General features: G+C 49.6%; 2 protein-coding genes across 2 annotated transcripts; both read left to right on the top strand.

Annotated features, from left to right (window-relative positions):
• Positions 1 to 1,538: 1,538 nt before the first annotated feature.
• FPOAC1_004918 (uncharacterized protein) lies at positions 1,539 to 2,648 on the top strand (the record flags this gene model as incomplete). The annotated part of the gene is made up of 1 exon (XM_044849455.1): positions 1,539 to 2,648. One exon carries the CDS (start codon positions 1,539 to 1,541, stop codon positions 2,646 to 2,648), a length of 1,110 nt encoding a protein of 369 aa, XP_044708165.1.
• Positions 2,649 to 6,626: 3,978 nt separating this feature from the next.
• FPOAC1_004917 (uncharacterized protein) lies at positions 6,627 to 13,758 on the top strand (the record flags this gene model as incomplete). The annotated part of the gene is made up of 2 exons (XM_044849454.1): positions 6,627 to 6,630; positions 6,683 to 13,758. The coding sequence occupies 2 exons, from the start codon at positions 6,627 to 6,629 to the stop codon at positions 13,756 to 13,758; spliced, it is 7,080 nt and encodes a 2,359-aa protein (XP_044708164.1).
• Between the last annotated feature and the right edge of the window lie 36 nt (positions 13,759 to 13,794).

Here is a 13,794-nt window from a genome sequence, read left to right as displayed (position 1 = left end):
TGTGAGAGAGGGTTGGTTATACCAACAGCCACACCCACAGCCATGCTGATGAGATGGCTTATTGGTATGTACCTGCCTAGGTACTAACCTACTAATGCAGTAGAGCAGGTAGGTCTCCTGTCAGTTCGTCCCTCTGTCAAAGGTACTAAGTCATGCATGTGAGAAGAAGAAGAAAAACTTAAAAACTTGGCTTCTGTTACATGCAGACCTACTCGTGGAGACGACCGTGCAGTAACAGAAACAATAGATCTTCATCATTTTCCGTGTCAGAGAAACGTTGTCGAATCGGTTAATGACAACTGCCGCAAGGCGAAACATGTAGGCTTTTCATGTGGCTTTCTAAACGAAAGTCTACAATCGGTCAACCTTATCCGCAAAAATAAATACTAAATTTACAGAAGAGATTTAGGTAACCAGAGCTAACCTAACCCATCGTTTCCAGCTTGGCCGATTCGTCATACTAAGTCTCGGCGCGTGGTGTGGCCGCCACAAACGAACTGTTTCGGCTAAGAAGATAGTTTGACCTGAGCACATGTTTTAGACAGCTTGAGCATGTGTTTTTTTCTTCTTCTTTTTTCCCCGACGGGTAATAGCAAAGAACACAGGCTACTTGGGAGTAGACAATCACTATTACATGGTAAGAAAAACATACAGGTTTTTTGCATATTGGGCCAGGGTCCAACTGTGTTTACCAACAAACAGTATTGTTCTTTGTGTTAAAATCCATGTCATGGGGCCAGGAGGTTGGCAGCCCGCGATAAGGGCGGATAGGGTGCCCGTCTTAGGTCCCCTAAGCACAGCCTCCATCCACATCCATCAAAGGTCCCCCGTTCAATACCACCCCAACCCAGATCCATGTATCTCGACAGCCTGGACTACTGGGCCTGCCAAATACGAGACCCGGCAATCCAATTCCTGACCCGCTCTGCCCTTCTCCATTCCATTCCATAAGTTACCTACTAATCTTCCTTTGTTTGCCCAGCCCTTGTCTCTTTATAAGACTCCCACTCACCCTCATCACACGACTCTTGCATCTTCTTCGTGACTCTTATAGTCGACTTGCATATACAGCCGTCTCTCGCTCACTCGTTGACTTACCCACTCTCGCTCTTGTTTCTGTCTTTGTCATTTACTTACATATTTTCATCACTTCCCGTCGTTTAGACTAAAGACCCCATCCCACTTCGACGCTTTTTTGGTCGATCTCACTCTCGCTCTCGCAACTCATTTGACGGCCAATAAGCCCACTGTCAAATAATCACAGATAAAAACCAGTGGCATTCGCTGAATCGCCAGTTTTTCGATTTACATATTCGCAAACGGCAATTTATTCCCATCTTGATCACGGCGAGCCGATCTCTCCACTTGGTTGTGTATCCAGTTTGCGCCAGCTGCAAGTCAAGATCGATATTACGCGTTTCTATCTACCACTCCTGAACCAGGACGACGATCTCCTCTCGACATATCGACTGGTCCTATCTGTCTAATCACCCTTTTCCACCTTCTATCCGACGCCCTCCTCAATCACAGCCGCCAACATGTATGGCACACGGCTTGTCAAGCTGCTGCTAGTAGCTCTCGCTGTTGTCTGCGTTGCCCAGGCATCATGGATCAACCTCAATAAAATTCACCTCAATGAGCGTCGAGTTATGCGAAGAGCAAGCCCTAGTGAAAAGTCCGAGGACGCTCTAGCAAGTGCCACCATACCAATCGATGTGCCCTCGATTTCTCAAGCAGAACCAGATACGTCTGCTCCTACTGACGCAGTAGACTCCAAGTCTGATGAACCTGCCGATACCGCCTCCGATGAACCTACCCAGGCTACCGACGAACCTTCAAAGGCATCTGCTACTGATGCTGAGCCTACTGCCGATGAACCTGCAGAGACCACTGTTGTGGATCCTTCTCCCACCAAGGCCAGCCCTACTACCAAAGCTGCCGAGAAGTCTACTGCTGCTGATAGCAAGCCCGCCGAGACTTCTGCTCCTTCACCCACCGAGGCTACCAACGACACCGAGTCTACTGCCGCTGCCTCTGCCACTGATGAGAACACCGCTGCAGAATCGACAAAGGCAGTTGCTTCGCCTACCACCACTGCCGCCAACAACAGCAAGAACCAAAACGACGACACCAGCAGCACTGCCGCCGGTAGTGACGAGGAGGCGAGCAGCACTGCGGCTGAGAAGGACACTCAAACAACCGCTAAGCCGGTCACCTCTACACACATCGCTGTCGTTACGAGAACCAACGACAATGGTGATCTTGAGACTATGACCACTACAAGTGTGTCTACCTCAACACCTGGACTCAGCGACGGTGACGATGACGGCAGCTCCTCTGGCATGTCGACCAAGACCCGCAACACTGTCATCGGCGTCGTTGTCGGTATTGGTGGTGCCATTGTCGTTGGTGCTCTTGGTCTCGTAGCCTGGAGAATCTGGGGACGCAAGAAGCACAACGAAGAAGCCGACGGACTCATGGATTTTGACGAATCCAACAGCCGCCCCAACAGCAATGGTCCTTATCACAGTGTTGAGAAGACCGAGTACAACAGTGTTGGTAGCGCCGGTCCTCAGCGCAGCCCATTCGCGTCGACGCTGGATACTTACCATCAACCAACGCCGGTAAACGCCTCGTCTAACTTTTGATCACGAGAAGACAGACTTCTCTATCTTTTTCATTTATTCATTTGTTTACTCTTTTGCCTTTAGCATGTTTGATAAAAAGCATTATTATTAGTCTATCATCCCGTTCCATCGGTTTAAATGGAAGTCTTCAGGGTTATCGCGGGCGGCGTTCTCGGAAACAAATCATTTGGACGGTTCATATAGAAAGTGTTGTATGAATTTGATAACGAAAGTCACGGCTGCAATTGACTGAAGCAGTATCACAAACTCCGCATTCGTATTTGTATAACTTGGTGGATATGATTACACACATGAATTTGTTTTCTCCTTGTGTTGTGCGTACTCGAGCTCAACGGTGTCAGAGCTGGTCAACTGCCTGTTATATTAATATGTATCGAGAAACTCAACCAACAATACTATATCAAGAACACGTACGACGTGATCTCATTGCAATCGATCATGTATGTGTGTTTGTTTATATGTTACTAAAGCATTAGTAGTTGGGTATTAGATGGTTCTCCCTCCACTTGATAATACTATTGTCCGAGTTGAAACTACAATGAGTTCGGGAGTTATGAAGCCCGCGGTTTTCCTCCTTTCGGCCTGGTGTTCTTACGCTGGTACCCTACCCTGTAGCATCGGCAACTAGTTCACGGACTCCCATATCCGTAGTCTGTCACAAAGTAGTTTGCTGTTCCGACAAATACGGGGTACTAGTTATATATCGGAATGCTTATATTCAGCCGTTCCGTATTTTGGTCTTGTTGGTCACACGTGTGGATTTGACTACGAACATAGAGTGACTCGCCGACGGTCGATCAGCGCAAGTGCTGAGACGGCTGATGATTATGGGACGGTTTTCGCTCCAACAAAGGGCGTGGCCGCAGAACTCAATATTGTAGTTGCCGAGAGTACGAGAAGCCCTTGGTCATTTGGTAAAGAATACATACTACTACGTAGCACCCAAGCTTGAGCAAATAGCGATTAAGAAGACCATGTAAATAGCAACGCTGCCGCTGCGGGGGCCTCAAAGCCACAATCTCGCACTTCAAACAATGTACTTATACACAATCTGGTACTGTTGAATCGTAGCCAGGAGTTTCCTTGTGTCAGCCACCGCATGTATGTTGTTCTGTTAGGATTGTACAGACCATGGAGAATCGGTCTCTTGTTTAGAAGCGAGGCCAACAATCCCATTGCAACAATCGACCCCAAGACAACTAAGCGAACCCTGTATGTTATCTAAGCAATATGTTCATGATCTTCGAGTTTCGCATAATTAAGTAGGAACTTAAACTTAGAAGTATTTACGGCTCTCCCTCCACATGTGCTACTAGAAAGCTGCGTGCCTGAGCTAGCATTCCAGAGGTGGAGGCCCGCCCGAGTTAGCTCCAGGTACGGGCGGCCCCGAAGTTTTTAAGGGTCCTGTAGGATGAACATAATAAAGCCAAAGTCGTGGAGCCAAAAACTAAGAAAGGGGCGAGGTGAAAAGAATCCGACTCTCGACCGGCTGAGAAAGAACGCAAAGGCATTGCAGACGAGGAAAAGGTTATCAGATCACGCATTCCACGTTGTGATGATTGTGAGTGTTTTGGGATGAGGTGGTGAGTTGTTCAATCTGAACGACCTAAAACTCCGGGGAAATATTCCACGAAGCAAACCCACATCGTTTATTGGTCTATCCTAGCAAGGATACCTAGTGTGTAGTAGACTTGATATGGGTATCCCTCGAAGTCTAATGTGAAATCGATAGATGCAGCTTCATCACGAGAAATAGGGCTCTTAGAGTAACCTTAATCTTATATAAATATAAAAGCACTGCTATATAACCTACTTATTCTTCCTTTAATATAAAGATAAGACTACTTTTAGACCCCTTAAACTTAAATATAAAAGACTAAGTATCTATATTAATTAATTTACCTAGCTTATCTTATATACCTTAATCCTTATAATTAACTAACTATAGCTATACTAATATAGTTATTAGACTAGGTCTATAAGGGTAATATAATAAATACTCTTTTTAATTTAAGCTAATAGAGAAGGATATTAAGAAAGCTATTAAGGCTTTAGAAAATAAGCTATTTATCTTTATTAAAGATTAAGCTAAGATTATTATAAATACTTTAGATATATTATTTAATAATTAGAAGATTAAGATAGCCCTCTTTAGCTATAGCTTTCTTTTTTTATATAGCCTTTTTAAATTTATTATTAAATATATTACTTAGCTTATAAGAGAAAAATAGTTACTAAAGGCTCTTAAAGCTATCTTAGATAGTTATAAGGACTTAAACCTAATAGAGAAGCTATTTCTACAGAAGCTAAATAATAAGATATATAAGGCCTAGTGAGATAAACTAGGACATTAAGCTAGGTTAGTCTATAAATACAGCTGTTAATGAGCTTATTATGGTCTAAGACTATAAGTCGAAGGGATAAGAAATCGGTATATAGGGTTCAGTTGGAAAGGGTTGGTTAGGTGATTTTGTGGGTTCTAGGTTGAAAGAAGGTTTTGTGGGTTCTTATGTAAGGTTTCGGTTACTCTGTGTGAGCAATAAACAAGTAATCGCATGTAGTAGACTAGTAGTGTGCATAAAGACATCCCTCGAATCATGGGAGAAATGGGAAGAATATGTAACAATAATAAACAAATCCCTGGCCGGCCCGCAGAAGTGAAGGAGCTTCAGCATACCTAACGATCGGGAGACTGCAAGTCATCATAAAACCTTCAATTCAGGCTGGAAATCTGGAGGCCACGCAGCAAGTCTGAGCAATCACGTAGAACTGTTTTGTTAGGCGATGCCAGCGAAGCAACCAGCACTAGGTCGTATCGTGCTGATATGCGGGTGCATGGAGATCAAAGGGTCTAGGAACGAGAAAATCATAGTGAGTACAACGAATAGTACGAGATCGTGATGCGGATGCAAGTATCTCCTATCTTTGCTCTTGTTTATTGCTTCAAAATTCTTCCAAGATGCTAGGGGCCCTTGCCGAAATTACGTCGTGCTGATGCGGGTACTCGTAGAGTGCGGGTCTCATCACAACATAAACAAGGCGTTTCTCTGTACCTAGGTACTCTGTCTAGTACTGTACGGATATCCTGGCGAAGGGATAGTTGTAAAAGTGAGTAAGGCGAGGTTATGGAAAGTTCTAGTGGTCAACTGAACAAGAAGAATTACTGCCAATCTCAACATCACGGGGAGCAAAAAAATAAAAAAAATTGGGACAACTCATACGCCCAAAATTGGAAGTGGCTGCCGACTGGTTAGTAGTTGGCACTGACACTGAGCTAGTTCGAGGCAGGAGCAACAGGTAACTACAGCACGCACGAGGCGGTACATCCCAAATGAAGCATTGAGGTTCCATCTCGACCACTCATTATCGAATGAAGCTCTCATCCAATCTCATCCTATCCTATCCCATCCCATCCCTCCTTCTCGAATAAGACCAACGTCTTCATTTCATTCTCTTCGCTCCGCAACTTCCTTCTTCTCTCCTCGTCTCTCATCTTGCTGTTATATAATTTAACCCCCAGATGAGTCCGGCCGCATTGTCTTTATCCCCTTGTCTTCTTTTGACCACTCTTTCCCTTTCATGAGGCCGTTTCCTTAGGTTCTCGATAGACACTTTTTTTCTGGTATTTCGCGCCCCCCTGGTGGTCCGTTTCACCCCGGAAATTTCCCACCTTAGTAGGTACGCTGCGCTTGCAGCACAGGCAAACCGTCATTCCGATCGCCCCTTTATTAATAAAGTCGAACAACGCGTCGCGCACCTAAATTCTTCCTCGACCGTTAGAAATACCGGCCACGATTTCGGTTTCGCAAAATTGTGTCCCTCCCTCAGGCCTTCGAGATCAGCTTTTAAACCGAGCGACCGACCTTGAGAGAAAAGGACTGGCTCTATTCGAGACTCAGCTGCAGACGTATCCTTGGTCTGCACTGATCTCCCTGAGTGAGTAAACTGAACCACTTTTCCCTCCTTTTGGTCTTGGACATGTGTGAGCTCGCAGAGCACACATTCGTCTCCAGACGCCACTGCATAACTGACAGCCGCTGACCGGGAGCCACCGAATCAACAGGCTACTGTAAAGACGTCTTCTACAACGTCAACAGCTGCTCCTCCTGGTGCATCCGCACAGGACGGTCACGGAGCTTCACCCTCTCGATCCCGCCCTGCCTCACCGGCCTCTCCTGCTTTATCGAACACTTCAACTATTGACGGCGAAGAGGAGATCGAATCCTCCCCCGTCCTTGTTACTCTTCAAGCTCCTCGACTCCCAGAAAGAGCTCTACAATTTTTGAGGACACCACCTCCCGAGACCACACAATTCGGCACTGCTAGCTGGGGCTCTCCTTATCCCGAATCGGATAGCAACCTTCGTCGTCGGAGCGTGAGCAGCGAAGGCTCAGACGATTCTCCAATTCATCATCTGGACATCGAGACCCCCTTTCTCCGTCCAATTCCTGATTTGTTACGGTCGCAGTCAGATCCACAGGGCTCTTCGCTGAGTGCCGCCGCCGCCGTTCTTGCAAACCGTGCTCGTCGACCGACCCGTGGACTTACTGAAGATTGGATCCGCACTCACACCACCGAGGATCCCAACGACGAGAGTCGACATTGGTTCAGTGACGGAAGTGGAAGCGAGCACTCTTCATTGAGCGGCTCCGAACCTGGTTGGCTGGAAGAGGGTGAAATTCGCACTCCACGAGCCACACGAAGAACAAGAGACGTGTCTCGAGAAGGATCTGTGCACCAACCTCGGGCCAGATCTAGTATCGAGACTCTCAGACCAGGGGATTCCCTAAGTCCCAAAACGGGACAAAACAGCAGTATGGCGACCTCCGAAGCCGCACCAGCAACGCATGATGCGGCGAGCGACAGGTCTGAGGCCGCCCCCACCTCGGAAGTACCTGTCGCAGAAAGTATAGATAAGCGTATCCCCAACGGCACTGCCAATGGGGAACCTGCGCTACCCGCAACGCCGAAGAAGGGTATACAGAAGCCACTTCCCAAGGAGCCTGCACCAACACCTCGATTGAAGAAGAAGGTACCATGGAGAGGCAAGAACATCATGGTTCTTATTCCACGGGATAATGGACGAGGAAAACCTGGCAATGCGCCTATGCCTCTTCGCCAGGATGAGATAGAACGGATGTTCGCGTCTTGGGGAGAGCTCGGATACGATATTTCAGGGTTTGACTTGGAAGTCGAAGGCTACCAAGTAGAAGGCACAGCTGATTCTCAAACTCGAGAGACTTGGCCAGATTTTGATGAAGTGGTTAAAGAGAGGGAACAGCGTAGTTTCAAGGTCACCCTTCCTGATTTGGATGGCTGGAAAAAGTACGAGGCAGATCTTCAAGAGGCCAAACTACGGGCACTCGGTGTATCTTTTGGCGATGATGAGCCTGAGCCCTCACCTGCTACGACAGATCTCAGTCGCCAACCGTCAGCTCAATACCCTCCGCTGCCCTTCTCCCCCCCTCTGCCAACATCGTCAGCCTCCAGCAACCATGGCATACCTGGATTTCAGCCTGGCCATTTCACACGACCATCCACAAATAGCCCCGGCCTATCACATGGCGCTTCGCCACTTTCCTTTGGCGGTATGCCCGGCAAGTTCAATCCCAGGCAATCTATATCGTTTCCTGCCAACAGCTCGCCTTTTGGTTTCCAACAGCCCCCACCAGGGTGGCCTGGCCTCAACCGCCATGATTCACCTTCTCTCATGGGCATGATGTCTCCCCATTCGCCTTATGGAGGACCAGAGAGCCCCGGCATGAATCTTCACCAACGTCACCAGTCTTTGCAATATCCCATGATGCCTCACCAGCAGTTCTCGTACTTGCAGCCTGCTCGCAACTCTCCTCGCCTGCAAGAAGTCCGAGAAGACGAGGAAGAAGCCCCTAGCAAGAGTCCATCGATGACACCTGAGCCTTCCCAACAACAGAACACCGACACTCTGCAAGCCGAGATCGACGATGCAGAATATCACTTGGAAGAGCAGCTTCGTAATGAGTTGGAACATGAGGATTATAACCCACAGCCTCAAAATGAGCAGCCCACAACCTACCCGGATCCCTTTGTGCCTGCTCAAAGCCACCAGCCTTCTACTCAATTCCCCGTCCAGGAACGTTTTGCCAATGAGCAGTCCAAACCTCTTGTACTGCACCATCCTCGACCTCATAGCCGTGGCCATTCACTATCTCAGGGTTACTTCCGCGACCACAATGAGAACAGCGTCACTGCCGATGAGAGCAACCTCACCAAATTTAGCAGCCTCAACGAAATCCCCGAATCCCGTAAAACCGATGAGGCTTATGAGATTGAGACCAACCCCAGTAATCTTGGTACGCCCGTCCAGGAGATCGATTTCCCTGGATTTGGCCACCAGAAGAACTTCTCTACGACTAGTAACCCCTGGAATGACTCTGGCTCCGCCAGTAGTGGTAACAAGATGGATCGACGATCCAGTCATGTCAGCAAACCCTCGCTGTCCAAACTTAATGTGCAGGCACCGGAGTTCAAGTTCAACCCTACAAGTTCTTTTACCCCTGGCCAATTCGACTTTGGTAGCAAGAGTGGCTCTTTCCAACCGGGCGCTAGTAGTTTTGAACCTACCGCTAATACTTTCGAACCAACAGCCAGTGCATTCCAGCCTGGCGTAGGAAGTTTCCAACCTGGTGCGAACAGCTTTCAGCCAGGTGCGAGCACCTTCCAGCCCGTCGCAAGTACTTTCACGCCTAGTGCCAGCACCTTCGAGCCATGTAATTTTCAGACAGCCAACTTTGAACCAGCTGGTTTCCAGCCTTCTGTGTTCCAAGCCGACACCGGCTTTTCTGGTGCAAACATGTTTAGCTCTCCACCTTCGAAACAACCTTCCCACGTTACGCCGGCCAAGATTAATGTTAATGCGCCGTCTTTCTCACCAGGCGAGAGTGCTTTCAGTTTCTCTACTACGGGTCCGAAGTTCAATGTTGCTGCACCCACATTCACACCCAACTCTGATTCTTTCACTAGCCCGGCGAGTCAGGGCAAACATGGTAGCATCTTCGGAAGCATTGACCTCAGCTCTAATGAACTGCAATCGAACAAGAAGTCGAAGGCAGTACCAATCATTAGACCATCCAGTCGATTGTCTGCTAAATCGGAGGAGCTCGAGGATCAATACGACGCTGATGGCCGGCCAATTGCTGATGAGAATAGATTCAAGCGAGCACGCAGTTCTGCGCCTGATGGCGATGATGTGCCGTTGTTTGCAGAGCAGCCTAGCGAACAAGCTGTTTCGCCCCAAGAAATTCAACAAGCCGCACAGGATGAGCATCTGCCTGCCGACACATCCATGTCTTCTATGCTCACTTCTGATCAAGTCGATACCAAGGCTACCACCGCTGCTCCATCCGCGGCTCCTTCTGTTGCCTCCGCTACTGAGAACAGCTGGAAGCCTTTTGAGTTCGAATCCAATCAGGATATGCAAAGCTTCAATGACGCCCGCCCCTTTGGCGAAGAAGACTTCAGGCATAGTCATGAGAAGCCGTTGTCCGCCAATGCCGAAGCCTTCAAGCCGGGCACGAGTTCCTATGGGGAAGCCACGCAGACTGAGCCAGAAGATGAGGTGTCTGACGTTTCTCCGGAGGCTAGTCCCGTACCTGCCCGCGCTACTTCTGGTATTGGTGCTTCGCGATTCAATACCAACCAGCCTCCCCCAAGAACATCGTCGAAGGGACTTGGCGCTTCTCGTTTCGCCGATCCTGTCAAGCCGGCTAAGGGCCTGGCTGCCTCCAGATTCGCTAAGAGCCCTACCCCTGAGGAGAAGCCTCTCCCTCCTGTGCCTGTCGAGGATGACATTGTTGAATCGGTTGAAGAGGAAGAGATGCCCCAGCTTTCAGCTACTGCGCTGCCTCCTGGTGGTCGCGGCAGTAACGAGCCCACCTTTGAAGAAATCGATGCTGTCATGGATCAATTCTTTGACAACCCCACCATGGGGGTCAACAAATCTCATGAATCTGGTCAGTGGCAGCAGAGTAGCCCTGTTCGTAATTTGTCAGCTATTGCCAACTCCTCACCCTACAAATTGGAGCCTGCAGGCGATGACTATGCCGGTGATAAGGCCAGTTTGACTCCCCGAGAGTACCATGCCCTTTCAGGAAGCTCTGCCCAGCCCATGCCCAGCACGGAGATTGAAGATCCCTTCCTTGACCCACCCATGGTCAACACCGGTGATGCTGGCGATGGAGAGAGCCTGCCAGCTAGCGACTGGGAGGGTGCTTTTACCGAAGATGAGCATGATAAGTTGGAAAACCGCGCGCAGTTTTTCGACGGCCGTGTCAACCAAGTCGTCGGCAATCTGTTGGCGTCTCGTCTTGAACCCATGGAAAAGACGCTTTTCTCTATCCAACAAGTCCTGGCAACCCGTGCTCGTGGCACACCTTCGTCCCGTCGGGATATGCGCAGCATTTCTGTGGAACTTCAACAAAGTGACGCCGACGACGAGGATGAGGAGCCTATTTTCCGTCGATCTATGAGCCCTCGCAGGGACCGCCGCCTCGACCAGATCCGAATTGCGGTTATGGAAGGTCTGCAGGCCCAGCAGCGCAGCACCCTAGAGGCTTCGCCAGCCCCTGTTTCTGCACAGGCTACTGCAGACACCATCCCTGCGGCTATTCTCGAAGCACTAGCGGAACTCAAGCAGCAGTCTCGCAACAACACTAGCCGCGATGATGTCCTCAAGAAGATGATCCAGGAGGCTGTTCAAGCTAGTGTACCTGCTGCTAAATCTGAAGAAGCAGAAAACTCAAAAATTACTGAACTTCAGAATAAGATCACCGATCTCGAACAGCGTCTTTATTTTGAGCAGACCAAGGTCGAAAGCGAAGTTTCTGAGCGACGTGCCGCCGAAGATATGGCAGCCGAGCTTGTGCGGAAACTTCAAACAGCCGAAACCCGCATTGAGGTTGAAATCATCAACCGTAGTGTTTTCGATCAGCGTGTGGTTGACCTTGAGGAGAGACTTCGAGGAGCCGAAGAACTCAGCGAGGAATCGACTCTTGCTCGTCGAGCTGCCGAGGACAAACTTACCGAATCCCGCGTTCACCAAGAGACCGCTGCTGAAGAGGTGGTTCGTCTTCGTGAACTTGTTGAGCAGAGGGATCACAAGCTGCGTTCTCTGGAGCAAGCGAACAGTAAGACTTCTATGCGTATCGCTCTTCTAGAGGCTGCTCAGAACAACGCTATCCAGACTCAGCACGAGGCTATTGGCAAGTGTAAGGGCATGGAAGTCGAGCTCAAGGATGTTCGCCAGGACAACCACCACTGGCGTGCCGAAGCTGAGCGTTACGACGAGTCTGCTCGACAGAAGGGTGCTGAGTTGAACCGTGCACTAGAGGACAACCAGCACATGCAGAAGTCTCTGGCCACTCTCACTATCCAGCTGGAGGAGAATGAACGCATCCGCGAATCTTGGCGCAGCAAGTTTGTCTCTCTTCAAGAGGACATGGGCAGGGCTGCTCGTGAGATTGCTGAAGAAAATGCTCGTCGCATCAAGAAGGACCAGGCTATGCTTGCCAGACAAGAGGTCTTGGATGCTCGACTTCAAGCCGAGGCTAAGACTCGCGAGCGTCTGGAGATCGAGATGGACCGCCTGCAATCAAACGAACGATCCGGTATGCGTGCCAACAACGAATGCGCGCGCCTGGAAGGCATCATTGGTGAGCTGAAGACCGAGAATTACAAGCTTGAGCAGAAGGCTATGCGTTACCAACGTGAGTTTGAGGAGGCCCGTGAATCCGGCCTTAGTGAAGTCAAGAGAACTCGAATGTCTCTGCAAACCGAGATCGACGCCGCCAACAACCAAGTCAACTACATCCGCGAGGAGCTTGAAGAACAGAACTCCAAGCTTCGTGCCGAGCTTGACAATGTCAGACTTGAGGTCGACACTGCCAAGGCTCAGAATGAGATGCTTCTTGAGGAGGCTGAGAACACCAAGACGGTTGAGCTCCAGGAACTCACTCGCAAGCACCAGAACGAGATAGAGGATCTGCAAACCAGATACGAGCGACGAGTTCACAATGCCCAAGAGGATGCCCACAAGGCTGAGCAACACCTTCTTGAACGTCTCAGTTTGTCAGCCTCCAAGACCGAGCACCTTCAAGATCGCATTCTCCACCTTGAAGACAAGCTTGAGATTGCAAAGCAAGCCGCCGCCGCCGCCGCACAAGCTGCCAAGTCTGCAGGAGTCGATGTGAACGTTCATGTACCCCAACCGAGAAGGGCCACTCGTGATCTCGACCCGCCCGAAAGAATTTCTCCACAGGCTCTTCGTGAATCTATCATGGTCCTCCAAGAGCAACTACAGGCTCGAGAGCAGCGCATTGAGGAGCTAGAGCAGTCGTTATCCAAGACTGATCCTGAAGCCAGCACCAAGATCACTAAGCGTGATGACGAAATCACTTGGTTGCGGGAGCTTCTTGCCGTCAGACACGAGAACTTGCAAGACATTATCGCAGCCCTTCAAAGTGACTCTTTTGATCGCGACGCAGTGAAGGACGCCGCGATCAGACTCAAGGCAAACCTCCAGATGGAAGAACAGGAGCGAGAGAGGGCCATGAACGGTGGCTCTGCGATCAACCTACCCAACATTGCCCAAACAATCCAGAATGCTACGCCTCGAGTGGCACAAACTATTGGGCCCCTGGCGGCTGCTTGGGGCAACTGGCGAAAGGGTAACCGCAGCCAGCCCTCGCTCAGCAGCCTTTCCGGCGTCCTAAGTTCTCCCGCCCCTGGACGAAGAGCCCCTCCCTCGCGCAGTAACTCGACTTCCAAGAACAAGCCCCAGGGTGGCCTCATGACACCTCCCGCTTCTAGCACACGACAAGCACCGCCGGTTGATAACAAGCCCCAGCCTACCGCGTTTGCCAGTACTGGACGTCGCTTTCCATCGCAAAGCCATGCTCCTGGACGAGCACGAGGAGTTTCAAATACGTCATACAGAGCGGAACAAGCCCTCGTCACGCCGCCGCCTGTCGAATCAGAGGATGAGCCTATGACTCCTCCAATGATGCGAACAAGTGGATATGATTCGGATGCACAGCCCGGGGATTTTGATGATAATGATTTCTTCGAGGACTAGTGTGACAAAGGTTTCTTTGCTTTAGTCCAGGAGACG

Source organism: Fusarium poae, chromosome 2, assembly GCF_019609905.1.
Source record: "Fusarium poae strain DAOMC 252244 chromosome 2, whole genome shotgun sequence".
Classification (NCBI taxonomy): domain Eukaryota; kingdom Fungi; phylum Ascomycota; class Sordariomycetes; order Hypocreales; family Nectriaceae; genus Fusarium; species Fusarium poae.
Note: the sequence above shows the minus strand (reverse complement) of the source record. Positions and strands in the feature narration are given on the sequence as shown.